The sequence below is a fragment of the Oryzias latipes genome, chromosome 19 (assembly GCF_053564925.1).
Source record: "Oryzias latipes strain Hd-rR chromosome 19, Olatipes_Hd-rR_3.1".
NCBI classification, from domain to species: Eukaryota; Metazoa; Chordata; class Actinopteri; order Beloniformes; family Adrianichthyidae; genus Oryzias; species Oryzias latipes.
In genome coordinates, this window is record NC_136255.1 from 14,400,534 (window position 1) to 14,426,636 (window position 26,103).

At 39.6% G+C, this 26,103-nt stretch overlaps 2 protein-coding genes and 1 non-coding gene across 5 annotated transcripts; 2 read left to right on the plus strand and 1 right to left on the minus strand.

The window, feature by feature from the left end:
- Positions 1-289: 289 nt before the first annotated feature.
- polr3e (polymerase (RNA) III (DNA directed) polypeptide E) lies at positions 290-11,072 on the plus strand. Of its 3 annotated transcripts, none has more exons than XM_011488307.4 (21): positions 290-468; positions 1,489-1,574; positions 2,631-2,681; positions 3,177-3,254; positions 4,151-4,266; positions 4,348-4,430; positions 4,587-4,694; positions 4,979-5,028; positions 5,132-5,251; positions 5,344-5,429; positions 6,421-6,465; positions 6,543-6,634; positions 6,715-6,835; positions 6,914-6,995; positions 7,102-7,161; positions 7,301-7,458; positions 7,542-7,603; positions 7,686-8,137; positions 9,854-9,931; positions 10,144-10,266; positions 10,348-11,072. In XM_011488307.4, the coding sequence occupies exons 2-21, from the start codon at positions 1,536-1,538 to the stop codon at positions 10,402-10,404; spliced, it is 2,061 nt and encodes a 686-aa protein (XP_011486609.1). In that variant the 5' UTR covers positions 290-468; positions 1,489-1,535; the 3' UTR covers positions 10,405-11,072. The 3 variants fall into 3 exon arrangements, with proteins under 3 accessions (XP_011486609.1, XP_011486607.1, XP_004080514.1); XM_011488305.4 differs by having other exon boundaries at positions 406-544; XM_004080466.4 differs by lacking the exon at positions 290-468 and adding an exon at positions 578-766.
- trnal-aag (transfer RNA leucine (anticodon AAG)) lies at positions 374-455 on the plus strand. Its single transcript has one exon. It is a non-coding gene; the product is annotated as a tRNA-Leu (tRNA).
- Positions 11,073-13,224: 2,152 nt separating the features above from the next.
- On the minus strand, positions 13,225-23,497 carry LOC101161116 (cerebellar degeneration-related protein 2). Its single transcript, XM_004084986.5, has 6 exons — positions 21,897-23,497; positions 21,285-21,397; positions 17,047-17,195; positions 16,793-16,957; positions 15,207-15,429; positions 13,225-14,802 (listed from the first exon to the last, which is right to left on the minus strand). The coding sequence occupies exons 1-6, from the start codon at positions 21,976-21,978 to the stop codon at positions 14,242-14,244; spliced, it is 1,293 nt and encodes a 430-aa protein (XP_004085034.1). The 5' UTR covers positions 21,979-23,497; the 3' UTR covers positions 13,225-14,241.
- Between the last annotated feature and the right edge of the window lie 2,606 nt (positions 23,498-26,103).

Here is a 26,103-nt window from a genome sequence, read left to right on the forward strand (position 1 = left end):
GTTTTAAATTTAACACAACTGATTGACACTCAATTGTGTTAAATGTAGGAAGTATTTATTGATTCTTTATTCTTTAAGTAAATTATACCAGTCTTAGTGTAACCCAGGTATAAAAGGTTTCTCTTCATTGGTACTTACCTATTTCCAAATAAAAAAAAAACTTTTCCGAATGTCTCGGTTCTTGTTGTTTCGTGATACACAATTCATATATACATATACGGCACGTATATATATATGTCCCATGTCCTTTAGCCGGACATGGGACAGGTAATGCGTCGTGCAGCCTTGTGGTTGCATTTATAATTGAACATGAATAGGCAGCGTTCAGCTGCCTATGGACTATGATGACACATTTTCCTTCGCAATGCATCACGGTAGCGTGGCCGAGCGGTCTAAGGCGCTGGATTAAGGCTCCAGTCTCTTCGGGGGCGTGGGTTCGAATCCCACCGCTGCCAAGAATTCTTTTTGGTACGTCGTTGTTTTTCCTCAACGCTTGATCTAACAGTTAAAGAAAACACATGCAGAACGAATTAGTGAATAAAAGGTAAGTTAAAGTAAATAGGTTATAAAGACACGTGACAGTGCTCAGTTCCGCAGTTTGGTCCGAATAGCATTATTTGCACGAGCACGTCCAACTCCCCACGTGTCTGTTGAAACAGCGTCAACATCATGGTACCTCAAGCCCGGTAGTTTGCTTCAAGTCTAGTAGTTCACTCATGGACTGTTCTTGAACGTGTTATATATTTAAACTGCAGGGGGTGAGCAGGTGAGGCCTCACGCTGTTTCTATGGGGATGCCACATGTCCAAAGTGCTAAATCTGATGTTTTGTCTTGTTTATCATAAATCTCTGATGTGTGTGTTAGCACGCTAAGCTACATTACTCTGGTTAGCTTAGCTACAGCCTACCTTCAGTTTTGGAATTTTCAGAAAACTCCACAGTTAAAAGTGTCGTTCGTCTCTGTCTACTTAAGCGCGTATTTGTAAAGAAATGTTATTTTGAGTGTCTCTGTTGTGGGGGCCTGTGGCTAGTAATTTAAAGAGCTGATGCTTGCTAGGCTAATGAAGCTAACGAAGCAAGAACTATCTGACTTTTCTGAACTGTGGGCCTGCAGAAAATTGTGTAACCAACATAAATCACAGATTGACAAGGATGCTGGACGTCGTTTGTATTTAGGGAAGTGAAAAACTTCAATTTTTTGGATGGTTGCGTACTATTACATCAGTTTCGCCGTGATGGGTCCGTGAAAGCATCATCTGACATGCTGCATCATCACAGATTAGTTTAGATCGCATATAGATACAGAAATGTAACTTGTTATACGTTTAACTACCAATGAAACACTTTTTTTTTTTTTTACAAATATAATGTACATCTGGATTACTAGGACTTCTGTTAAACCTTTCTGTTCTTTTGGATTACCTGCTGTAGCATATTAAAAGCAGTGTTAATCAATGACGGATTCTTGCTTTGCATTTATTTTGTCCAGGTTGAAGTCCTCTGATATATCACTGCTGCTCCCCTGATCCTATAGATATGGCCAGTGGAGATGAAGATGATCCAATTATAGAGGAGGTATGTTTACGTCTGGAATTTAAATAAAGTTTCAATCCTCTTCTGATCACTGCTATGCAGCAACTTTGAGCCATGAGAAATATGTATTTGAATGAATGAATTAAACTTTATTGATCTCAAAAATAAGGAAATGACCATGTTTATGGGTAAATGTAGTTCCCATTAAACTAGCATGTATTAGTGTTTGTTTTAAGCTAATTTGAAGACGTTTTTCTGTGGTCTGCGGTCGATTGAAAAACAATCCAACATGCTGTTGTCTAACAATTCATCTGTGTTTACACTGTGACCTTCTCTAAAGAGAATGGAAACTACTGACAGCCTCTGAAATCGGTCACATATTTACATTAAACAACATTAACAGTATTAGGCAAGTGGTTTGGTTTTTCCAAACGCATTTTAATTAGAGTGGTTAATTTTCACATACATGTCCTCCATCATCATAAAAAAAAAAAACAATTTTCATCAGAGTGTGGGTCATCAGTTTCTTTGGGAAACCCCCCCAAAAAAGAAGAGCCTCTGAGTTTTGCAGCATTTTTCCTATAACCTGATCTGCAGGATTGCATATTGAGCCATATGTACAAAAAGGAGTGCCGCTGCTTTGGGGTTTTCAACTGGAAATGTCTCCTTCAGTTTACACTTGGTGTGGGAGTTTTAGTGTGTAGATTAGCAGGTGGTTTGTACAAAATGCCCAAGGAAGCCTTTTGTGCCATTGTTTAAGAGAAGTTGTTGTGTTTAAGAGGCAGATGTATTCATAGGCAGAAAAACCTTTTTGGTATTGTTTATTAATATGTTTTCAAAAAAACTATTTTTTAATTGACTTTTTGTGTACTTATGTTTCATGCACTTTAGGAAGCAACGTTATGTATGTAAAGTGCTAAACAAATAATGTTTAGTTTAACAATTTTCTTATTTATTATGTTTTAAGACATTTTATTTAGATAACTACATGAATAGAAATGCAGTTAAGACTCATATAATATTACGTTGAAAACCTTGAAGCTCAGAGTCATTTGTGCAGAGTGGAAAAGTCTGATTTTCATTTGTGTGTTTCTGTAGATTGACGTGTACCTCGCCAAAAGCCTCGCAGATAAGCTCTATCTTTTCCAGGTAAGCATTTCCTTCATTATTGTGCCTGTTTTTATATTCTGCTTAAAACCTTTTACTTTCCTCATGGTCAATGCTTTTTATTTTTATTTTTTTATTTATTTTTTTTACTGTTAAATGGAAGTCAGTTGAATGTGTTAGTCACATAAATATACACATAAAAAGGAAAAATTGAATTCAAAATTATTATTCTTTTTCTGTTTTGAGAGCCACAAACATAATGAATAAGCATTTTTTCTGCCCTTTCAGATGTTTTGTTGAAAATGTGTAACTTGCACCAAACCCATTTCAATTATCTTGATTTTAATGAAATGTTTCTGTTAAAATTTGTTCTTCAAAATGTTCCTTTTTTAGTCATTTATTCCTTAAGCTTTTAATTATTTATCTTTAATAACAGATTAATAAAATAGTATTTTTTCTAAACTTTGATAGTTGAAAAAAAGCTCTCCTCTGGCTTGTTGTGTTGACTCATCGTTTAATCTTTCGTTTTTTGTGCAGTATCCTGTCCGGCCGGCTATTATGACCTATGACAAAGTCACTCATCTGGCGGCTAAGATCAAACCCAAACAACAGAGGGTGAACAAGCTCTAAACTCCAATTTTTTTTCATCTTCATGTGCTGTTTTGGTCATTACAGAAGTCCCACTCTTGTCATGTTTGCTCATATACATTTTTTTTCCAGTTTGATTTCTTGAAGTAGAGTCTTACTAACTCATTATCACGAGAATAAAAAGAACGGATTTCAGGACATAACAGAATTAAATTACATCTTCATCACGACTTTAAAATGAAATACCTCAAGAAAGCATTTTAAAAAGTAGATTATTATTGGAGACCACTAATTTTTCTGCTCAAATGGCTGTTTTCAAATTCATTTATGATCGACAACTAGATCACAACTAAAGTAATCCATTAAAGGTTAAAGATAAATCTATTTTTTTCCTAGATCTTCTCATATTTGTGACAAACTGTTAAGCGTTTCTATTAAACGTATCCTATGATGCCAAGAAAACAGAAAACCGTTTTCATCAGATTTTGACTTAATTACTTGTTTGCTCGAGAAAATGAGCTGTCATTTTGTTTCGTTACCTTAAGAAAGCAGTGTTTATCTCGCAACTTAAGTCGTTATCTCAAGAATATAGTCGTATAGTTTTGTTTTAACACTTTCTTCAGGTATACTTTAAACTTTCAATGCTCACATTTTCACTCATTTGTGGTCATCAGAAGAACTTTAGTGAATCTAAATGTATGACTTTCTCTAAACTGCTGCAGACTGGAAGCAACGTCTAAGTAAAATTTCACATATTTCTACGTCTCAGTTTATTTGAATATGAATCCAGTCGTTTTGTCCATAAACAACGACTTAACAAGTTAGTTTAATGTTGAGTGTTGAGTGTCAACATTTAAAGAAAGCTGGATTTTAGTTGAAGTTCATGTCAAGCTGTGTTTGCTGACCTGCACATGTTTGTCCAGGTGGAGGTGGACATATCCATGGACACCATGAGTCCAAACTACTGTCGCAGTAAAGGAGAACAAATAGCTCTCAATGTGGACGGCACAACCTACGATGAAACCACTACGTATTCCGCGTATGTCTCCTTTGGTTTTAATCGCCACACTGAAGCGCTTTGACACTTGTCTGAGTTCTTCATCCTTTTAATCCTCTTCAGGAAAATGATGGACAAACAGACCTTTACCTCCATCCAGGCCACCACCAACACCTCCAGATATGCAGCTGGTGTGTTCCGCAAAGGTCTGTCTCCATGCTCCACATGCTGCTTAAGTGACTCAATCTAAAGAATAACCTTTTTGAATTATTTAACAGTAAAATGCAAAATAATCCCCCATCAGACTCTGCAAAGCCAGATGAAAGTGTCATTTCCTGCTTGTGTTTTTCTGCCGCTAACAGGCGAGCTTCATGTCACTCCTCTGACGGGAATCTTGCAGTTGAGACCCAGCTTCTCTTATCTGGACAAGGCCGATAACAAAACCAGAGAGCGCGAGGCGGCCAACGAAGGTGTGTTTACCTCCCAAATGTAATATTCAGAGAAATGAGTTTGCTTTGGGTCAGTGATGGAAAGTCAGGAGGTTCTTATGTGATAAACACCAAGATCCTTTGAGTTTTGTCCTCCTGTTTGCATTTTCTCATTTAACCGATTCCTACATGCTATTCAATGTTTATTTGATTATCAAAATAAAAACAAACGTGTCCCTGTGAATTCTAATAAAGACACCCCCCCCCAATAAAAAAAAGAGGCCTCCATGAAAATGTGGATAAATCGTTGCAACCTTTGCCTGCAGGTGGCGACTCGTCCCAGGATGAAGCTGAAGAGGAGGCCAAAGCTATTACAGTACATACTGACAATAACACACAATGAAGCTCAAGGAAGAGAAACCTTCGCGGCTCTCCAAACGCATCATTCCCAAAATACGTTCTGCTTTTGTTCCTGTCAGGTGAGGTTTGCTCGTCCCGAGTCGGAGCAGGCCCGGCGGAGGAGGATCCAGTCGTACGAGTTCCTGCAGAAGAAGCAGGCAGAGGAGCCCTGGGTTCACCTGCAGTACCACGGTGTGAAGGTGAAAGGACAAGAAAAACCATCCCAATCTGCATCGTATGCCAGGCTGTGGGCCGCTGTGGACACATTTGGTGACCTTGTTTTTGACCACAGGACGGACGCTCAGATCATGAAAAACAGTACCTGTTCTGTCCGTCTGTGGACGCCTCCGAAAACTCAGAACTGGTCAAATCGCCAAAGTGAGTCGCAATGATTTCAATACGTTCAACACTCTGAAGTAGAAACCTGTGATTTCTGCTTTGGGAACACTATCTGAGCTGATGGGCTCTGATTATTATTGGAGTGAATGTGCGATTAGTTGGACACGTTTTAAAAATAAAAATAAAAGTTTTTAGCCTGGTTTTGTCTGGAGCCCTTAAACAGCAGGACTTTAGCTCCAGTGCTGATGTTATTTGAAGTACCGTAACTCTTTAACTGTTCACATTTCCATAATTCCAACAGATTCTTAAGAGGAGAAAAGCAGTTTAGCAATATGCAACACTTTACGTTAGTAATGTGTTTTTAGCAATTAACACAAACCCACGGATTCTGAAGCATAGAAAAGCAGCAATTAACGTAAACCACTGATCAAAATCAGTTGGGATAACTGAAATTTGGTAAACTGTCAAAGAGCATGTTTTATTTCCTGTCTCTGCAACATCTTTGGTATTAAATGGTTAAAGTCAGGAAAATCTGTGATGTGAGATATCAGTGATCAGTGCTGTGATGACCTGAACTAACAGCAAAACATAAACAACTAAATACATCATTTCCATTTTACTGCAACAGTCTGATTTAAATAAAAGTCAACATAAACCTAAATTATTCTCCAAATGACGTAGCATTTAACATGAAAGGCCTTCATTTGATTGGTCAACGATGTGAAGGAGTCAAATGTATAAATGACTGCATTTGATTCGATAAATACTTAGAGCTGCCTTAAGATCATTTTAGCTCGTGTGTAAACATTCAAGGTATCCATTTATTGCAAGTAACGCCATCTTTTGCAATATTCATATTGCATAGCCTGTTATGTGATGACGATACATTTTCCGTCAATTGTGCAAAATCACACTTGCTAATTGATGCAAACTTCCTGTTTGCTCATGTGCTCGGTCATCATCATCTCTTTTCTTAATGGGTTCCTGCTCACGGAACAAAATCCTTCATCTGGTGTTTGTTTCATTTTAGGGAATACTTAGCAATGCTGATGCCGCCTCTCACTGAGGAGAAAGTGTAAGTACCCGATGATCCGAACATAATGACGTGAGCAGGGATGCATCCTGATCCTCGTTGTCTCTCTGGTGTGTTAGAGCAAAGCCTGCTGGGCCCAGTAACGTGCTCTCCATGGCTCAGCTCCGCACGCTTCCTCTGGCAGAGCAGGTCAAGACGTTGATGAAGAACGGTGGGCTAGACTTCTTTAAACGTATCGATTTGTTTGAATCTTTGATTTCATTTTCTTCACTTGTTTTCCGTTATCTACAGTCAAAGTGATGCCTTTTGCCAATCTAATGGGCTTGATGGCGTCTGGCGTGGACCAGACCGCAGTGCTGCGCTGCATCCAGCAGGTGGCACTGTTGGTTCAAGGGAACTGGGTTGTAAAGAGGTGAGATTAGATTAGGTAAAGGAAAGAGATCCCTCCAGAGACGTTTCATGCTCTAACACATCAATGTTTTGTCCTCAGCGATGTTCTGTATCCAAAAAACACCTGCAGTGCTCACAGCGGCGTTCCGGCTGAAGTGCTCTGTCGCGGCAGAGACTTTGTGGTGAGCTGCTGACCCCGTTTGTGTTTTTCTGTTGGCATGAATACAAAGAAAAGTGAATGCTCTGGCTTTACATGATACATATAAAACTAATGTTTTATTCCTCAAGATTTGGAGGTTCACTCTGGAGCGTTCTGTGATGAGAAAGGAGATCGCATCCATCATCAAAGTAAGAACCAATGATGTCTTGATTTTAAATGTAACACATTTTTTGTGTGCTGTGCTGATTTGTTGCTTTTTTTCCTTCTTGAAATCTCCCTTTTGTCCAGTGGGGTAACCAGCTTCTCTTCTTCTTCTGCCCCCTTCAGCTTCCTCCGGAGGACGTGAAGGAGTTTCTGGAGCACGTGGCCGTTCCTCGGGTCAACCGCGGCTGGGAGTTCCTGCTGCCCACGGACGTGGACTTCATAAGGAAGCATCCAGACGTAGCACACCGACAGAACATGCTGTGGCTCGGAATCCAGAGCAAGTATGACGAACTCGAGCCACTGAAAAAAAAATTCCTTTTTTGCCTTTTTCTTCAAAAAAAAGTTACCAGTCGTTTCCTTAAAGGTTGGAAAAGGTGTTTAATGTCTGTAAAGAAGACTTTTTGCCCAAGAATTCCCCTCAGCCTGGTGAGGACAAGCTCTACATGGCGTTTTTAAAATGGTGATGATTTTGTCTTTACTTTTCTGACATCAGTGTGTTCTGCTCCAGAGCCCGTCCACATCAGCGGGGACCAGCGCCTGAAGATGGCTCAGGATCGGGCGAAAGCCAACCAGTCGTCCCTGCAGAAGGATCTGGATGCTAAGCATGCAGGAAACATCGTCCACATCAAGCAGGAGCAGAGTAGCGACAGAGAGGACGAGCCAATGGACACCTCCTCGTCTTCTGCCCCCAACGGCTCGATGAACGGTTACCCCGCCTCCTCCCCCTGCTTCGATCAGGTCAACGGGGGGAGCCCCGCGAGCGTGCCGCCTCCGCAACTGCTGGACTTTGTGAAAAAGACTTTCCGGAAGCATTTTGTATTGACCTTGAACGAGCTAAAGCGACTCTTTAACCTTCACCTGGCGTCTTTACCGTCTGGACAAAGTGTCTTCCACTCTGTCTCTGATCACCTGCTGCAAGACGCCATGCTGCTCTGCCAGTGCAAACAGATCCTGGTGCCTGTGAGTATTGAGGTTATACTTGATTAACTCCTTAAATATAAAATGATCTAGAATTTAAATAAACTTTTACTGTTTGTGCATAAAAAGTAATTATTGTTAAGATGCATCCTGATTCACAACAATTTGAAAAGAGAAATCCTCAAAAAATGCAATTTTTAGCTTAATTTTCTTTATTTCATGTCATCCATTTTGAGAAAAATGCTGTAAGAGCATGTTTGAAACACCAAAAACACTGCTGCAGGATGATTCAAAGAAGGAAAGCTTTTGTGTACGGAATGCAAAACAACAGGAAGCATAGAAACCACTGATCTTGTACTACAGAGACTACATCCGCCCATCAACATTTTAGAAGAACAGGACCTGAACCACTGATGCTGCTGAACAAAATCTGTTACTAAGTAAAACTCTTGTCACAATCGTAAAATAGTTTAAGTGGCATTTGCAGTAAGTCTGGATGTTGTTGCAGATGATTTGTATTTGTGTCTCAGGCTTCCTGCTGTTGGACCACAGTGCTGCTGAGCAGGCTGGTTGTCGGTTCAAGTCTTTTCTTGTGAAACAGATCTTCAGACTGATTAGAGGACTTGGTGGTTTGGCTCCTTTGTCATGTAAACCGACAAAGAGCTAATTTCAGTGTAAATGGCCTCTTTCCATTTTAGCTCTGATTTATTCTCATGTTTTAAAGCATTTATCATGTTCTGCTTGGATTAAGAACCGCTGCTCTGGATTCCCACAGCTGCTAAAAGCCCCCAAATGCTGGTATCAGTTTTCTTTTCTCACTAACGACTTTTAACAGTTGCTTTTAAAGAAGAAGCCTCACTCAGGTGATGTAAACCTCTCAGGGTCTATCAAGGCCATCTGACGCTGGTGTACGGTTCTAGTACTCTATTACTCTTTTGGGTCATGGCTCAGAGAGAACAAAGAACTCTGGTCTTATTTTCTCTACACTGTCTGTTTTGGAGGATTTTAAGACACTGGCCTAAAGCCGTCTCTGTTATGCAACAGGTGATTAGCCCCAAAGCAAAGCTCCTTACAGCTCTGAAGTAGCTTTACTGCAGGAGGTTGTCTTCTTCAACTCAACCAGATCAAGACCTCAGTTTATCATTTATTTATCGCTTAAAGCTCCACTCTGATCATCTTTTGATCCATTTTTTAAAGCGTTGCCATTGTAGGTTCTACATCACACCCAAAAGCTTTTTCAAACGGCATTTTTCTGTCTGCTCCTGATTCCCAACGATTTAAATAAAGAAATATTTAAAAAAAGCAATTTTAAGCTTAATTTTCTTAATATATGTCCTTTATGTTTAACAGGAACATGAGAAAACAACAACTCCATCTTAATCGAAGTGCGTCTTTAAAAGAACCACTTATGGATCCGTATTGAATTCTTGTCAGGAGAGAGAATCCAGTTCTCTTTACAGTCTAACTTCCTATCTGACCATAAAATAAAGTTAATGAGCTGTAATTGATGCAGAAATGCTTTTTTTTTTATCTATTGAAACACCATAAACCAGACTCTGACTACACAGTTCTCCTAGATTTGACAGTGGATGTCTGGACTAGTTGTTGATGAGCATCCTGAAAACTCTGCCTCAGGTACATCGAGTATAGTCCCATAACTATGACTCGACTCATTTGTCAGATTAGTAGGTTTTGTGTCTAGAAATGGAAATCATCAGAAATGAACCTTTTTTTTTGTCTGTTTCTTCAATGTTTTAGTTTCCTGCACAAAGCAAAGCAGCTCCTGATGAACAAAAAGTGTTTGGATTGTGGGAGAGTGGAGACAACTTTGACCAGGTAAGAGCACCTTCAATTCTTTGTGTATTTCTGCTTTAAATAAACTCTAGAAGAAATCCGATTGAACTCAAACACTTGTATGATTATAAGTTTCTGGCTGTAAATGCTCATCTAAAATCATTAAAGGGAATCTTTTATAGTTGACTTTTTAGCCGTTTCCTGAAGGATAACTCTGTGAAACCATTAAGGTCAAACATGTTTTCCCGCTGCAGCATCGTCGGCTGCTCTACGACCTCTTCACCAAAAACTTCCGGGTCAGGAGGGGCATGGTTCAAACCAAGCTGTCGCAGGAGCTCGGCGACACGTCGAAGGCCGATGTCGACAGAGTTCTTCAAGTAAGAGGGCGTGGCCGAGGCTGAGCATCCACCTCCAACCAGCTGTGCCTCATCATTCCAACCTGCTGTCTATCATTATAGGAGTGCTGCAGCAGCCACGCAGGCTGCTGGTACCTTAAAGGAACGGTACCATCCTGACCACAAGCGTGTCGTCGCCTCCAACCAATCAGATCCTCTCAGAAGTGTCCAGTGGGAGGGCCAATGAGAGATGAGAACTAATCGCAGCCCGGCTGTGGGAGCAGAAGGCGAAGACGTCTGCTGTGTGCTCAGAACGAGAAACTTTTCCAGACCTGAACACAGGCGCTAACGCAGATAAACGCCTTCTTAGCAGGAGAGGCAGATCGGAAAAAAACCACAGACCTGCTGAAAATACACGGTTTATCAGTTTACTTTGGCATTTGTGACCTCATGTCAGATGTTTTCTCACTAATAAATCAGGATGGTGTTTACTATTGAAAGCCCCAATCGCTCTCAAAGAGCTGTCACTTTGTTTTTTCCTGATTTTCCCAGAGAACACAAAACGTTTGTCTGCCACAAAAATAACACTCATACGGTTCATTTGACTATTTTTATTGCATCAGATTTTAGTTTAAGATTAAAAATTGATTCCACTGTTAGAAGTTTCTTATGTAAAGTCATTTCAAAAGGGAAGCAGGAAACAATGTTCCTGCAGTTCTGTGTTTTAGTCAGTTTTGAAACAAATGAATGAGTTTTTTTCTTTTCCCAGCATATGTAGGTTTTAAAAATTGTTCCTGGGAGTGAGTTTTGATTTTCAACATAAATCAATAAAGATGCAATCAAGAAAATGTGTTCTGCTCGAATGTACGAATGAGAACCCTCAGCAACAATTGAACACTTGAAAGTTTATACATTAGAAGTATAGCATGCATACGATAGACCAGGGGTGTCCAAACCTTTTGCAAAGAGGGCCAGATTGTGTGGAAATGTGAGGGCCAACCATTGGGCCTGACATTCTTTGAACTATTTGAATACAGTTGAATTTGAATTACACGTGTCATTGTAAGGGGATACTTTTCATTTCTCCCCATTACACAAATACAAGTTTTGACAAAAATTGTTAATTTGTAAAGATTTTTTTCACTCTGTTCTTTAATAGCATGTTGCAAATGGCATGTCTCGTGTCAGACATATCTGACATGTCTCTACGATCAAGGAATCGTATGCAGTTTTTAGAAAGTACTGCATATTGATTTTACAAATGGAGACATTACAAAATGCAGAAACCCTTCTTAATCTGGCATAAGCACTACATCTTTAGTTAACTTCTGTGAGACTATAAATCTTTTCTGTAAAGAAACTGAACAGCCTCACTTGTTTTCCATCTTGGTTCATAAAAGATCCTGCAGACAGAAGAATGTCTGTCATCTCCACTTTATAGATAGATGACTTTATTAATCCCACAATGGGGAAATTTCATTTCTGTGGCAGCAACACGACATTCAGAAATAATCAATATAATATAACATCAATAAAGGACATCACAAATGACATTTATATTAAATAATTTAAAATATTACTAAAATTATTATGAAAAGTTATTATCAAAAATGAGATTCTTATTAAATAAAGAAATAAATATTAAATAAATAAATACAGCTGCAAAAGTGTAAAAAACATGCGGTCTGCAAAACATGTAAACTGTAAAAAAAAAGAAAACATAAATTTTTTCAAAATACAGAAATAACTAATGAAGTTCACACCAAAAACAAAAACAAACAACAGTTCAGGAACAAAAAAAACAATTTAAAATTGAAAAACAACAACTACAACAAAAGTAAAATGAATCAATGACTAAACAGAAAAACACCCCTGGGACCGTGGAGTGTCACTTTGACACGGTGTTGTACAGTCTGATGGCTGTGGGGAGGAATGACCTGCGGTAGCGCTCCTTCTTACACTGAGGGTGCAACAGTCTTGTGCTGAAGGAGCTGGTCAGTGCCTCTACAGTTTGGTGCAGAGGGTGGGAGGGGTTATCCATGATGGATGTCAGCTTAGCTAACATCCTCCTGTCCGCCACCTCCTCGATGGACTCAAGTGTGCAGCCCAGGACAGAGCCGGCCTTCCTAACCAGTTTGTTAAGCCTCTTCAAGTATCTGCCTGCACTGCCCCCCGCCCAGCACACAACTCCATAAAGGACCACTGAGGCCACCACAGTGTCGTAAAAGGTCCTCAGCAGCTGTCTGCACACGCCAAAGGACCTCAGTCTCCTCAGCAGGTGAAGGCGACTCTGGCCCCTCCTGTACAGAGCATCCGTGTTGTTGGACCAGTCCAGTCTGTTGTTCAGGTGAACACCCAGATATTTAAATGTGTCCACGACCTCAATGTCTGAACCCTGGATGTTCACCGGTGACTGTGATGGTGAGGACCTCCTGAAGTCCAGGATCAGCTCCTTTGTCTTGCTGGTGTTAAGCAGCAGGTGGTTAACTTCACACCAGCTAACAAAGTCAGAGATGACCCCCCTGTACTCCTGCTCATCCCCCCCGATACACAGCCTACAATGGCACTGTCGTCTGAGAACTTCTGCAGATGACAGTGGTGGGAGTCGTAGGTGAAGTCTGATGTGTACAGGGTAAACAGGAATGGGGAGAGCACAGTCCCTTGAGGTGCCCCCGTGCTGCAGACCACCACATCAGACACACAGTCATGCAGCCTCACAAACTGTGGCCTGTCTGTGAGGTAGTTGATGGTACATTTAGCTTCCAAAATTAATTCTTGATTTGTAAACTTTGAGTCAGATTTTTGTTTTACCGTGAAACAGACTGTGCCGGGTGAAAACAGGTTAAAAGCCTGTCCAAAGCAAAAACGTTGTGTGATGTAACCATGTCAAGGATGTGACAAGAACCCAAATTTGTTGCTGAAGGGGTAACTGCAACACTGCATTTGCAATTCCCTTTTTAAACAATATTTACCAAAAATCCCAACACAGTGAGGCACACATTTACAAATGAGGTTTATTAGACATGAATGAAATGCACAGCTTGTTCTGTTTTGTATGGCTTCACGCAGAAACATCCAGTCAAGGTGTCCAGATCATCCACGTTTACAATGTGAATTAAAGAGCCCACGTTGCTTCACCATCCACCCCCATAAACGGTGTCAAGCGGACACCAGATACCGCTTGGTGCACTTCGGTGTGATTTTATAAACAGTGGTACAGACTTTAAGCTTAACACACAACAGGCAGCAGAAACGACCAAACTGCAGCTAAAAGAAGCTTCTAGGAGTTCCTTTTTTCAGGCCTTCACTGGATCCATGCTCAGACAAACCTTCTTTTAGTACATTCACAGCCAACTAACCTACCGTACAATCGACTGAACATCAAAAAACAAAAATCATTTACAGTGAAATCTAAGCACATCCATGACCTACATACTCTGAAGGTCAGGCATGGGTTCATTCGTCATACAGACAAGACTTTTAAACAGATTCAGATATACAAAAGTTATATCTTATGGGGTTCCCTTTGTTTTCTTGAAAGAAAGAGCTACTTAAAGCAAAAACATATATATACATATATTTTTGATGTGCATTTTTTGTCAAATATTTGGACATAAATCAAAGATAATCACCTGAGGAGCAGCAGCTGAACCGAGCAGTGAATTTTAAAAGTGCTAAGAAGTGAAAAACTGTCACATTAATGACGGTAATAATTTAAAGTGGTATTCGCCTACTTAAAACTTTATTTACATTCTTTTTAACATTTACTAAGAGAAAGTTGACCTGTTTTTTTATAGCACCAAATAGCCAGAGGGTTAAATAAGGGTCTTTTTTCCTTCTAGAAAACTATAAGAAATGATCAAATGAAATGACGGTTGATGAAAACGTTTCCCCAGAAAGGTTTGTGATGGTGATGCTACAGTCAGTGCTGTTAAAGAGTCTGTGCAAATGACAACTGTCCTGTTGGAGTTTCAATCTAAACTAGCATTTCTGGACGCAGTAGAAGCTGCCGGCTCATCATGGCCTCTCTCGGTTTTCACTCAGCTCTTCTTTGGTTTTCTTAATGCGGGAGAAGATCTCCCTGAAGAGCTTTTTGTACTCAGGCTGGTGGAAGCCGTCGTTCAAGTCCTCCCATTGAGACAGAGCTGGCCGGGCTGGGTCCAGATCTGCAGACTGCTCCTCCTCGTGATGCCCGTCCTGCTCCTCCCTCTCCACCCCTGGGCGGCAGCGGTTTAGCAGCTCGTTGTACTTCACCTGCAAGGCACTGTACTGGGCGTCAACTTCACTGAGCAGCGAGATCCCACGGTATTTCACCACCTCAGCCCGCCGCACGCAGGAGCACTCGTGGTCATAGATCCTGTTGGGGGTGTCTGGCGCCTGTGTGGCCTTCATCTGCCGCTCACTGGCCCAGCGTTTCAGGACAGATGGGCTCTTCGCCGCCGGCTCTCCTTCGCTCTCCTCTTCTGGGTGCAGCAGGAAGCCTTGGATGCAATCTGGCCTTAAAGATCTTGACGAGGATTCCAACTTCCAAAGCTGACGGAGCTCCTCTGCTTCTCGCTCAAGCTCGGACACCCTCGCCTCATGGTTTCGAAAGGAAGAAGAAGAAAAAATTATCATCTTGATCATTTTTAAAAGTGTTCCCATGGGTCTTTTAAGTATGATTATGACATCTTAATTAAAATCCAAAAAACTTGGCAGTTTTGTAGGACTTAGTTTCTGCCTAGGAGCTGTAGGTGAAACTGTTGGCACAAAGTCTGCCCCAACATCCCGTCATCCATCTGTTTACATAGTCTTCTGCAATTTTAAGCTTAATTTTCTTCATTTATATATATATATATATATTCCATTAGAAAAATGCCTCAAGAAACAAGTAAAAATCATCAAAGACACCATTTTTAATCAAAGTGGGTCATAAATAGTCTTCTGCCTCTCAACATATTCTTTCAAACATGAACAATCCTTCAATAAATCCACAGACGTACCTGGGATCCCTCCAGCTGTGACAGCTGTTGCTCCAGCTCGGCGTTCTCTTGCACGAGCAGGTCAGCCCCACGCTCCGCCTCCTCCCTCCGAGCACGCTCAGTGGCAAACTGCACCTGGAGAGCACGGAGGGACTGCCGCAGCGACGCCTGCTCTTCCTCGTGCCACGACGTGACGGAGGAGTTCTCGAGGTCGATTGAGGCCTCCTCAGCATCACAGTCAGACCTGCAGAGACACAAAATGTGCATAAAACCCCAACCAGGAGAACTAAACGACCTCAGAGCACATTATGGTAATTTAAGGTTTGTTAGGTTTAGAACATATAATTTGAGAGATTAGTTTCTGCTTCTATAAATTTACAAACAAGTTTGAAACAAGGGGAGAAATTAGCATTTATTTCAAGTCAGAAGAGACCATTCTTTTCATTGTTTAAATTATTTATAATAAAACTTAGACTTTGTTATATATAAAGTAGTTTATGGTTTGGTAGGAAGGCTTGACCCTTATTTAAACCACAATTTCTTTATCGTTTTTGGCTACTTGTCTTTAAGTAGCAAAAACATTTTAGTCATTTAACTCTAGAGTAATCTAAATTCATTTGAAAATTCAAGAAAAAAATGGAAACAAAATAGTAAAATTTATAAAACCCAAAATGACACTTTAAAAATGATAAAACCTCATTAGTCTCTGAATTCACCAGTGAGTTTTCCAGTCACACCAGCTGTAGAAATGACATGCCTGAAAATTACAGGCCTCTCTCACACAATAAATACTTTTTTGCCCCCCCCCCCCGTATCTGTACAGTCTGTTGCTCTTCCTCACTACTGTTACCTAACTGTGTGCTAATCTGTGACGCATGTGCTAAAAAAAAAGAGAAAACAAAGTCAAAGGTGACAGGAAACACACAGGAGGTTCAGAGGGTCAAAGATAATCAGCCTAGTTTAGCCTCAGAGGGATGCTCGTGTGACATCACAGCAGTTATTTCGGTTTTTACACACCAACGGAGATCTGAAAGCCTTTTTGAAATGTATTTATTTATTTGTGGACAAAATCAAATGGAAAAAAAAGAGAAAAATATTCTAATCTGCGACCAAAGGCGATTAGATTAGTATCAATCAGCCTCAGAGAGTTATCGCTGCATGGGCCGTCTTCCAGCTCAGACTTTGACCTCCTTCCAACCTCGTCCCCCAGACTGAACTCTGACCCAGCTCAGACGCCGTTATCCTGGACTCCTCCGTGCAGCTGGCCCGCATGAGTTTCTCAAACCGCATTACACACGGAGACTAAACCCAGGAAGTAAATAAAGCTGCCCACCGCCATCCGAGGGGAAGTGGCCGCAGCATGGAAAGGGGATTAGTAGAGAGGAGTTAAAGCTCTGAGGATTCCTTTATCCTTTTTTAAAGCTTCCAAAGAGCTTTTGGATCTGTGACAAGGAAATTAAGATCAATACATCCCGCTGATTAAGAGGAAATGTTTCCAAATTGTAGTAAAGTAGCTTTGAGAGTTAAATAGACGATTTGGAGCATTAAAAGAGTCAGTCTGTCCTGTACCATTTTGTTCTGGTTCGTCAGCATCTTTTCATCCTCACCCGAATGTGTTTTGCAGCTCCTGCAGGCAAGAAACACTCTGAGCGCTGCGAGCAGAAGACCTCCGTCTCGGAGGAGGTTTCTGGGACTGACTCAGCTTCAACTCCTCCACCTTATGCTGCAGCTCCTCCACCTGCGTCTGCAGCAGGTCCACCGTCTCCGTCAGCCTGTACGGAAACCCCCAAACCTCCAACGTTAGGAAGAAAGTAAGAAAGGAGTCTTCCAAAACATTTCAAAGCCTTTTCCATTGCCTCACCCCTGGATCTTCTTCTGGGCCTTCTTGTTGTCCAGAACCAGTTTGTGGTTGCTCTGTTCCAGCTCCCTGGCCGACAGGTCGAGCTGCTCGTACACTTTAGCGTGCTGGTCGTTGACCTGCCTCAGGAGGTCTACCTGCTTGGTCAGGTACTGTCAAAACAAAAAAATAACCCTAATGCAAATGTCATTTCTGGAAGACTATGTGGGCGTGAAATAAAATTGAAATTGTTTAATATTTGCTAGAGGCTGTAGCAGAGTGACAATGGCTTCAGGCTGGAACGAAAACGTTTTAGAAAATCAAAGAACATCCAGACCTTCCTGAAAGTTGAACAGATTTACAACTATTCATTTCTGGAAAATTCCCGGGAAAAAGTTATGCCACTGTGAGAAGAACAATCCTGCTCTGCTAAATGGTATTTAAGGTCATTTTATTGAAAAGAGTTGGCAAAGACACAGAATTTAAAACACATAATCTGATGACACATGGTACCATTCATTCTGTCCTTTACACGAATCGGCACATAAATACTTCAGCGGAAAAGAAAGAACTCATTTCTGTAGCTTCAGGAAGAAATTTCAAATTGAATAACATTGTAACAGTAAACAATTTTTAACATGTAGCCATTTAAGAAAAAAAAGCCAAATGAATCATTGAAAACCTAAAGTTACGTTCACATCGCCCTCGGCAACGCACCGTCAAGCAGCCTCTTTCAATGAAAAGTCTGAGTAAATTCGCATTTCGAGCTTCCCATCCAAATCTCGCGCATTCACGTGTAGCTATGCAAGTTTTTAGGTTTTCAGGCTCTACGTACCGAATGCACGGCCACTGAACCCATGTTGCTAGTTAAACCAGGTCAAACGTTGACCAATCAGGGACTCTGATTTGGTAGCGATGTTTGGATGACATCCCCTTTAATTTAACCGTTTAAAAATTGATCATGGAGGGGAAACTAGTAATTGTGATTTGTGCTCAGACAGACCTAGATGACACCAAGTCTATCATCAGTCATATATTAGAACAGAGCTGTGATAGAAAAAGCAAATTTCACAAGATTTGGACCACATTGACATTTCGCACCAGGCCTCTTGCTACTAACACGCATTCTTGAACGGACATCAATTGTCCAAAGTTTACGTATTTACAGAGCAATCCACTGTAAGATTTCTCCTACAAGATATTTTAGTCACAACAAACCCAAAAAACAAAATAAACAAAAAAACACACCACTATGAATCTTCCACCACCATGCTTAACAACTACTTGTAGGTAGAATCCTTTGGTTTTCTCCAAACAACACTTTCTGAAATGTTTTTTTTTTATGCTAGCAAAGTCATCTAGGAGAAAAAAAGGTTATTTTTTTGGCATTATTCCTTTTTTTTAATTAGTGTTTAAACTAATTACATAAATCACTGGTAATATGTCTCATTCTTGTGGACACAAAAGAAAAAAAACAGCGGCTTTAAATATATATTAAACTAGGCCAGTATGGCATTAGGGAAATGTGTGACGTACAATATTAGTGTTCAATATTGTGATGCCAATATGATTTGCAATAAATGAATAAATGGCAAAACAAAAAAGAGCAACTAATACATTATGTCTATTTCAGTTTGTTTGAATAAAAGTCAGCATAAACTTAAATTATATTTCAAATGACCCTCATCAACACAAGAGGCGGGTGTATACACTGGGGCAAAAAAGTATTTAGTCAGCCACCAATTGTGCAGGTTTTCCCACTTAAAAAGTTGAGGCCTGTAATTTTCATCATAGGTAGACCTAAACTATGAGAGACAAAATGAGAAAAAGAAATCCAGAAAATCTCATTGTCCAATTTTTAAAAGAATTTAGGATTCAGGATTTCTAGCTCTCACAGATCTGTAACTTTCTGAATATAACAGACACCTGTCCACAACCTCAAACAGTCACACTCCAAACTCCACTATGGCCAAGACCAAAGAGCTGTCTAAGGACACCAGAAACCAAATTGTTGACCTGCACCAGAATGGGAAGACTCAATCTTCAATAGGTAAGCAGTTTGGTGTGAAGAAATCAACTGTGGGAGCAGTTATTAGGAAATGGAAGACGTACAAGACCACTGATCATCTCCCTCCATCTGAGGCTCTCTGCAAGATTTCACCCCGTGGGGTCAAAATGATCAAAAGAACGGTGAGCAAAAATCCCAGAACCACAGGGGGGACCTAGTGAATGACCTGCAGAGAGCTGGGACCAAAGTAACAAAGACTACCATCAGTAACACACCAAGCCGCCAGGGACTCAAATCCTGCAGTGCCAGACGTGTCTCCCTGCTAAAGTCAGTACATGTGCAGGCCTGTCTAAAGTTTGCTAGTATTAGGAGGATCCAGGAGAGGATTGGGAGAATGTCCTATGGTCAGATGAAACCAAAATAGAACTTTTTGGTAAGAACTCTACTCGTCGTGTTTGGAGGAGAAAGAATCTAAAGAACACCATACCTACTTTAAAGCATGGGGGTGGAAGCATCATACTTTGGGGCTGTTTTTTAGCAAAAGGACCAGGACGACTGATCCGTGTAAAGGAAAGAATGAATAAGGCCATGTATCCTTAGATTTTGAGTGAAAACCTCGCTCGGGTAATGAAGGAGTGGTTTCGTAAGAAGGATTTCTAGGTCCTGGAGTGGCCTAGCCAGTCTCCAAATGTTAACCCCATAGAAAATATCTGGAGGGAGTTGACAGTCTGTGTTGCCCAGCAACAGTCCCAAAACATCACTGCTCTAGAGGAGATCTGCATGGAGGAATGGGCCAAAATACCACAGAAGACATTTAACTGCTTTCATTGCCAACATAAAGTATATAAAAGTATTATATTAAATTTTTGTTATTGACCAAATACTTATTTTCCACCATCATTTACAAATAAATTCTTTAAAAATCAGACAATGTGATTTTTCAGGATTTTTTTCTCATTTTGTCTCTCATAGTTGAGGAATACTTATGATGAAAATTACAGTCCTTTCATATTTTTAAGTGGGAGATCTTGTACAACTTGTGGCTGAATAAATACTTCTTTGCCTCACTGCAACACCAAACCATCTGATTGGTCAAATCGGAGGCTTTACTTAATTGGTTAAATATTTCAAGCCAATAGGTTGTTGTTTTAACGTGTTTGTAAACATCTAAGGTACGTATTTGTTGCAGTCTACATCGTCTTTCGGAAAAGAAAATGCGTGTGTCACACAGGCTATCACGATAAATTAGCGATGTATTGTGTAGGCCAACGTAAAACGCCTTTAAAAGAGACAAAGAGTTACATTGATTAGAATCAATTAGATTTCTTGGAAGGGTACAATCCACTATAAAGATCATTTAGCCACTTGGAAAACAGAAATCTGAAAATGCATGCCACAATTTTGACTTTCAAGAGCAAAAAAAAAAATTCTGGAAAAAAGTTTTATTTATCTAATATTTTTATTTTTAAAATTATAAATACATCCCTTTATGGAGACAAAAGCGGTGTGTGTCTTGCAACAAAAGATCTTACAGCGTTTTGTCTCCAGTATTGAATCCATCTTTGAGTCTTTGTCAGCGATTTATCTAATCAGTCATCACACTCAGAACATTGTGACACTTTCAACTTTTTATTTTATTGGCTCGTCCCCATCGTTTAGAAAATGCTAAACTTGCATTCAGATGGGTTTTTATGTGGTTTGTGTTTATCAGGCAGCTATGAGAGGCAGTAAAATGGTAATCAATCGTAAACCGCTTCAGTTCAGCTCTTTAGAGATTAACTGCTGGAGTCTGCAGAGACATGCGGACAAAGACTTGGACCCAGTCAAATCCTAAACTCTATGCAGTGTGGTCTAATTGCAGAAAAAAATGAACGAATAATACATTGTTAATTTTCTAGATAATTAGAAAATTATCTAAAAATTTTCTAATTATTTTCTAGATAATAATTATCTAGAAAATAATTATTATCTATTTTCTAGATAATAATTATCTAGAAAATACATCCCTTTATGCTTTTGTCTGCATAATGGGATGTATTTGACAGAGTACAACAAAACTATTTATTTTGCTTTAACATTAACAGCTATCTCGATAAGTTATTTGCCTCTTTTAATCTTACTTTGATGTTCAAATCCAGCAACTTTTCAAAAATTCTCCCATCAATGTGACCATCTTTTTAAAAATATAAATATTTAAGATCGACTCGTTTCCGACTTTGGTGATGTTTTGAATACAGGAGAAGCTTGTCCTCACCTCGATTTCCTGCACTTGTTCCTGGTTGGTGGCGTACATCTGCTGCAGGCCCTGCTCCAGCTCCCGGTTCCTCTCCAGGAGGGTCTTCCCCAGCTCGGCTGCCAGCTGGAGGTCTGCAGGAGAGACGGGGTGAGCAGGAGCCAGGCGGCCTTCATGGATCATGGTTGTGTGTCACAGATGGAGGAAGGAGGACCTACAAGCAGCTTTGTGAGGGGGTTATTTTGGGCCTGGCAGGAGCCCAGCAACCCCACTTTTTCTAAGAAATTCATTTATTTTATTTAAATAATTTAAAATCAAAATCCATGGAGTTTTTATTACATGGAGTGAATGTGAGGTCACACAGCAGAGGTTTCTCCTTTTTTTTCCTCTTTGCCGCATGTGTGCATCTTGCTGACTTTGCCATTTCCTGCATGTGTCCTAATCATTCAGCACCTTTTTTGCATTGATTGTAGACATTCATTTTATCCCCAAATTTCACATTTATTTTAAGTTAATATGTAATATTTTTAAATATCATGAATGCACATTTAAACCAAAGCCTCAATTTTGTAATTAAATGTCAAGCTAAGGTGAATAAGCGCAGAGAAACAAAGGAAGGAGATGTGTATGTACCACGTTCAAGGTCCTGCTTGTCAAACCACGGTTCCTCCTCCTTCATCTCGAATTCCTCCTCTGCAATCATGTCGGTCAGCATCTTCCTGTCGATCACTCACTCCAGCCGGCGCTGCCGCGATCAAACCCACAACCACCTCAGCCAACGGCTCAGTCAGTGAGCGCCCTTCCCGCCCGCAGCAGCCGGTGCGCTCATCACTGAAGGGACAGACAGTCAGCAGCCGGCTCTGCCCTGATGAAACTCCGCTTTCCTGCGATTTGAATGAGCTTCCGGTTTGCACTTTCACAATAAATGTCCCGGATTGTTAACGCAACATGACATTACCCAAGATGAGAAAATGAACTTTGTTTTTCAGAAACTAAAAAAAGCATTGTAAGATTAAAATAATAATAATAATAATAATAATAATAATAATAATAATAATAATAATAATAATAATAATAATAATAATATATAATAATAATAAATTAATTCTTCAGGTGAAATTCTATTTCCATAAATGTAAAATTAATCAAACATCATCATAGTGTACTAAATGCCTTAAAGATGTAAGAAAATGTGCATGAATGTTTTTATGTAAGTAACCTCCCCTGGTTGTTTGTTATTGTAACTGAATTGCTGTTCGTCCTCTACTTAAACTCTGTTCAAGTAAATGAAAAAATAAATAAAGCTTAAATTATTAGAGCTTGCAAGTCGCCTGAGTATTATTAACAATACTACTCATATTTAATAAATTATTTCACACTCGACAAACCAACTGAATGTAAAAAAAAAAATCATAGATGGATTTGATCCGTATTTTTGAGCCTTTTTGGTTCATGTTTTTGTGGTTCAGTTTTCTGTCCCTTCTGCCCATCTTGTCACCATGGGGAGCCGGGCATTCAGTTGCTCTGCTCCCCGGCTTTGGAACTCACTCCCCCCTGACCTCGGCAACACTGACACACTCCCACATTTCAAATCAAAGATAAAAACTCATCTTTCCCAATTGGCCTATTCACTTTAACATTGACCTTTTCATGTTTTTGTATATTTTTTATTTAATTGTGTATTTATTTAAATTGTTGTTTTAACTGTTTATTGTATTTTATACTGTATACATGCTGTGCGGCGACCTTGAGTGCCCAGAAAGGCGCCTTATAAATAAAATGTATTATTATTATTATTATTATTATTATTATGTTGTGTTTTATACAAACACGCACAATATTTCTTCCTAGTAGTGCCACACAAGTTCTTTCTAGAGGAGAGAACTACTCTTGGACTTTTATTTTGAAGAATCTGGAATGAATTTCCGGAATGGGCTGTCAGTTTTTCATCAGTACACCTGCTGACTTCCTCCAATTGCAAAAAACAAAACAAAAAAAAAAGACACCAGCGCAGATTCCCGTTATAGCCACACGAGGGTGCTGCAGAGCCAAAAAAGTTCACAAGCAAGAAACAACCATGAAGATAAAGATACATTTAAATTCACAACTATGAAACTAGTTGTTAAAAATCTCATAGATAAAAAATAGGCAGACTTTCCTTAATGTAGATTCTTTACATTATTTATATGCAAATAAATACATAACAATAAAATCTGCCAACTGCAAAGAAGTCCTTTTGTTTTGTTTTCTAAAACGCAATGTAGATTTTTTATTATTTGTTTTGCTATTTTGATTGTGATCTTTAAAATATTTTTCAGTTGAGTGAATTGTTGGTGTGATTTGCATTTCAGCGCTGCTGTAGATAGACGTTACTGACTGGAACCATCATGGAAGCAAATCCCAGCCCCAGCTGACAGAAACAGAGGCTGGTGGCGGAAAATCCCACCAGTGGACAAAACAAAACGGAAAGACTGCAAAGAAGCTCTGATCATAGCACCACAGTAATACTACATACACAGAGGCCAGGATCTACCTCACCAGGCAGGTCTCTGATGTAGGCTGTGCAAACATACTCCTGAGACAATCCAGCATATGACAGCAGTGTAAGATTCTCAGCTCAAAATCCTAGAGTCATCCCCAACTAAAGTTAAAAGTTAAGAATAAAATATGAGTCTCTACCTGTTTGGAAATGGTGACTCTTAGTCTTTTGAACATGCTAAAGGAGGTCAGGATCTTTACAACAGAGAAACCATCAGTCAAGCTTTTGCAAAGTTGGATTTTCAGTTTCAGATTAAACAAAAAACAGCTGTTTTTTAAAATATTCTAAAAAAAAGTAGACTAAAAATTCTGGCCATAAAACTTATTTTATTGTTCAATTTATTATAGTTTAATCATTTTTAAGTAGTAAAGTATACTGTCATTATGCAGAAAGCTGTTTACCTCAGATCAAATGATACGATAAAAATGTGATAGAAAACCAAACCAGTTCCTAAGATAAAAGAAATATAATGGAAACACAAATAAATGCTCGTCTAGCCCTAAATTAACCTTTAAAGTCAGGGCTGTGCACAGGATTTTAGAGCGGGAGGGGCTCAAAGTCAGAAAAGGGCAGAAAAACCACAGCGGAAGCAAAGGTTCAGGCTTCCACGGCGTGCGTTAAAAACTAATAACTAATAACGCACACTTCGTCGGCCATTAACTCTTACATAATCATCACTATCATCAAGTGTACAGATGGTCACAACTTTCCTCCAACTTTTATGCACAAAATGCTAACATCATTAATAATATTTAATTAATCATATGTTGCTGTGAGGATTTTAGGTTTGATGTTTTTGGTCATGTTTTGTCCTTTATCAGTCACTCCAGGTTCATGTTAATCATCTACAGCTGTCTTCCTTTCTGTTCTTTGTCTTCAGTGAGTAGAAGTGTCCAGTTTTCAGTTCTACATTGTTATGTAATTTGCTTTATTCCATTTTTGTTTCTCCACGTTTTTTGTTCTGTTTAGGTTTATTTATTAAAGGATTCTGCCTTCAAAGCCCAGTTTCCTGCATTTTGGCTTCTACGCCTCTGCATCCAATGTGACTCCTCTTTTATGTTGGGATTCACTTCTTTTGCATCTTCTTCTCTACAAGTTTTTGTTGTAATTGGCAAGATTGTATGACAAAAGATTGTGAAACTGTATGATACAGAATTGAAAGAACGCAAATCTAATCAGAAATATTTCATTAAACATATAAATTTGCTGTAGTGTCAGACATGTACATAAGAAGCTACAAGTGTGGTTAATTTATTCTGGAATTTCCTTCCTTGTTTTATTTTGAACTTAGTACCAAACTTCTTGTCCCAACATGATCTGCTCTGTGTTGAATTGGTGCGCTGTGTTCAGATGTCTGGCAAAAGTAAAAAAGGGCTCCTTGAGCGTTTTTCTGACATGTAAACCATATGTAAGACCATCACAGATTCAAGCCGCATCACTGTCTCGTCTCTACTCAGTGAAAAAGCAGCAGTTTCTCTCGCTGTCTCTCACGCTCTCTTGCTCTTTGGCGGCTCTGAGTCCGAGTTGAGCTGCAATGCGACCCAGAATTACAAGAAAATGGCTTTCAGTAGAAGACTGGCGGCATTTTGTTGTGATGTTCTTTTGTCTTGTATCTCTAACATGAATTCATTAAATTTGATACAAAAAGAAAAAAACAGAGGGCACCAGAGCACTTTTTACTACAAGACAGAAAGGGCAGAGGCTCAAGCACCCTAAGGGGCCCTATGAGTGCACGTCCCTGTTTAATACATTACATGCTGATTTACGCATTACTGGTACATCACAACATTGCAAGGACCACGACATTTTGTGTTGTGGTTTTAAAACGACAACTTTTGTGTTTCTTTGATTTAACCTCTACAGTGACTAAGGTAGACAAACGAAACCTTCATGTTCACATTCCACCTAAAATGAGTCGACTCTCTGACTCAGCTTTAGAATATTGTTCTTGTTTTCAGTCACATCAGTTAAAATTGTCTGTTCAATTGAGAAATGTAAATCGGAATGTTAATCGGAATGTAAAGGATTACTTCTAAAAACTTTCCACTTCCAATGAACTGGGAACACAACAAGGGTTTCTGTACAGGAGAGAATAGAATAGAATAGAATAGATCGAATGTGGAGATTGCAAAAGAACAGGAAAAATAGTCTAAAAATTAGACAAAAAAAAAAGAAAAGTAAATAGTGAAGTTCAAGACTTAGAACAGCTAAGATTTGCAGAGAACGCATTGACCCCCATATTGCTCCTCATGGTTATATATTTCTTGCCAGGGTTTAACAGAAAAGCTGCCATTGTGTGAC